Below are 2,509 nucleotides of genomic sequence, written 5' to 3' on the forward strand. Positions count from 1 at the left end.
GGCACATTCTTCCAAGTAATTCAATATTTTGATCTGAACTCAGAATTAGATCCCATTAATACTCAAGAGAGTCCATATTGTTCAAATCCAACTTGATGAAAATACGCCATAGTATGAATGCGAGCAGAAAGTGGGTAGTTTACCAACAGCAATGGGTTTTTTAGAAAATAATTTAATTCTTGACCTTTCATCACCTCTTAACATATTTTGGACCAAAAATACATGATAAGAGCAAAACTGGGTACCGAATACACAATAAAATAGGGGTATTGAACAACAAATAACTCTCACATATTGAGAGCTATCACACCCCCAAACTTGAAGTATTACTTGTCCTCAAGTAAAAGAAAATAAAGAGAAAGGAACCTAAAGAAAGGAAAAAGAACGAAACATACAGAAGGTGTTGGAAATTTGTCTAGTAAAGAAGATGTACAACTTTCTTGCTTGATCTTCGTAGTGTTGCTGTTAATCAGCAGGGCTTTAGGGTTAGTGTTTTTGGCAATAACAGCGTGTATCCCTCCCCCAAACTTATCTTATACTACAAAAGGGTTTGAAAGATAATTTCTCATCGATTCTCTTTTGAGTACTTGGAAAAAGTTCGTGACCCATTTCTTGGCATAAACTTGCCTTTTTGGATAACCGGGCTTTTTATTTTCGTCTTCCAATTTTTCGAAGACCAATTCTTCTATTTTTTTTTTTTTGTTTTCTTTTCTCTATTTTTTTTTCATATCTCCCAATTTTTCGAAGGTATATATTTTTTTGAACACATCCCCCCAAACTTAATATTGACAATGTCCCCATTGTTGCCAAAGGGACCAAAACGGTACGGGTTGGACGCAAGGGGAAAAGTGTTTGGGCTTAAAATAGAAGGAGGGTCTACATCCTTTTAACTTTAACACTACCAAAAATCATCCAAGGATGTTGTACCTGAAATGAACAATGGAACTAGACAAAACAAAATGAAATCCAACACCCATGTCATAAATATTCACACAAAAGAAATGACGTTCCGTAAATCATACACAAAAGATGGAATAAAAGTGTATCTGTACCCCAAAAGATATACCAAAAATAATGTTTTTAAGAGGCAGTGATGAAAAGTCGAGAATTAAACCATTTCCATCAAAACTGCTTATTGTAGGCAAGCAGGGACTGCATCTGCTTCCTTCGAGCTTTGGACAACGGGAGCATCAACGGGAACAACAACAGCAGGTATGATCGCAGTTGTGGCATTGACAGTAGCAGCAACAGGAACACGAGGAGCAGGAGCAAAAGGTGCAGCAACAATAGAAGTAATCGGCATGGGAGTCTGCAAGGGCAGGAAACACCGAACCTGGGGAGGGCATAGACCACTTGGGAACCTTGGAAGTTGGGCTGTCAAGAGGGAATCTTGACGCCCGTAAAGCTGTCGTTCCACCCGGTTCCAATCTCGGGTATACGCCCAAAAGCTAGCATTCTTCTTTTCTAGGTCCGAGATGCAGTCCTCTATGCTCCCCACCTTCTTCAATATCGCCTCCAACTTTTAATTCGTTTCTTCCCATTGGAGTGCCAAGACCAAAAGCCAAGTGGCCGACCCATACCCCGAGCCTAATGGATTGCTTGGAGGTGGCTTGGATGGGCTGGCCTCATCATTGACAAACCCTGGGATCTCCGTAGATGGCTTGGTCATGGGGACAACAGGTGGCTCGGTAACATGTGCGGCGGGTGGCTCGGTAGTTGCAACAGTCGGTGGTTCAGAAACAGCGACATCCTGTGGCTCGGGAACATCGACCGGTGGTGCATTTGGTTGAACAGTTGGTGGCGCCACGGGTTCTTCTGCAACTCTCTCGACCGGTACAGAATTCTGCAAATTTAAAAAGGGCCGAGAGGCTCTTTGCCAATGATCGACCGTATTTTGTCCCAAAAAGGGAGAGCCGACAACTATTGTATCCTCATCATTGGTAGGGACCCTAGCCTTGGCCATAAGCTTTGTGATAAGGGCCGGAAAGACTAGGCGTGAAAGCGTCCTCTGAGAGGCGGCCAAAATGGATGTATGAATAATCGGCCCGAGGTCGATTGGCAACTCTCTCAAGATGCAATAAAGGAGGACGCATCGGTCCCTTGAGAGTGTACTATCATGAACAGTGGGGAATAAGTTGTGTCGCAAAAACTGAAACCAAAGTCCCGCCTCCTTGTTGAGATGACCGGCCAAAATAATTCAGCGCCGGTTGTCCCTCGACCATCCATGATCGGGGAGCTTAAAGAGGGATGCAATATGTTAAACCCCATAACTCATTATGTAAAAAGTAATGGAAAACAATAAGTGATGAAGAAACAGAAGATCGATGAAGACATCAAGGCAGAAACGGCTAAGTCTGGAGTACAACCAGAGGACCGATGGACGACCTAGGATGCGATAGAAAGAGCATCCTCATCGATCCTCTGGTCATCAATACTTAGAGAATTCTCCAGCAAATCATCCAGGAGCATGCGATGAAGATTTAAAGATAAGGATGATTTATCACATTAT

General features: G+C 42.8%; 1 protein-coding gene across 1 annotated transcript; it reads right to left on the reverse strand.

Annotated features, from left to right (window-relative positions):
- Positions 1 to 1,132: 1,132 nt before the first annotated feature.
- Positions 1,133 to 1,963, reverse strand: LOC112523764 (arabinogalactan protein 1-like). The gene is made up of 2 exons (XM_025133443.1): positions 1,556 to 1,963; positions 1,133 to 1,309 (listed from the first exon to the last, which is right to left on the reverse strand). Exons 1-2 carry the CDS (start codon positions 1,961 to 1,963, stop codon positions 1,133 to 1,135), a joined length of 585 nt encoding a protein of 194 aa, XP_024989211.1.
- Between the last annotated feature and the right edge of the window lie 546 nt (positions 1,964 to 2,509).

This window comes from Cynara cardunculus (genome assembly GCF_001531365.2).
Source record: "Cynara cardunculus var. scolymus isolate 2C chromosome LG 12, CcrdV1, whole genome shotgun sequence".
Taxonomy (NCBI): Eukaryota; Viridiplantae; Streptophyta; class Magnoliopsida; order Asterales; family Asteraceae; genus Cynara; species Cynara cardunculus.

Coding starts and splice junctions, on each gene's coding strand:
- LOC112523764 (XM_025133443.1), bottom strand. CDS start 1,963: ATGGCCAAGGCTAGGGTCCCTACCAATGATGAGGATACAATAGTTGTC. Junction 1,310..1,555: donor GGTCGGCCACTTGGCTTTTG/GTCTTGGCACTC, acceptor CTGCCCTTGCAG/ACTCCCATGCCGATTACTTC.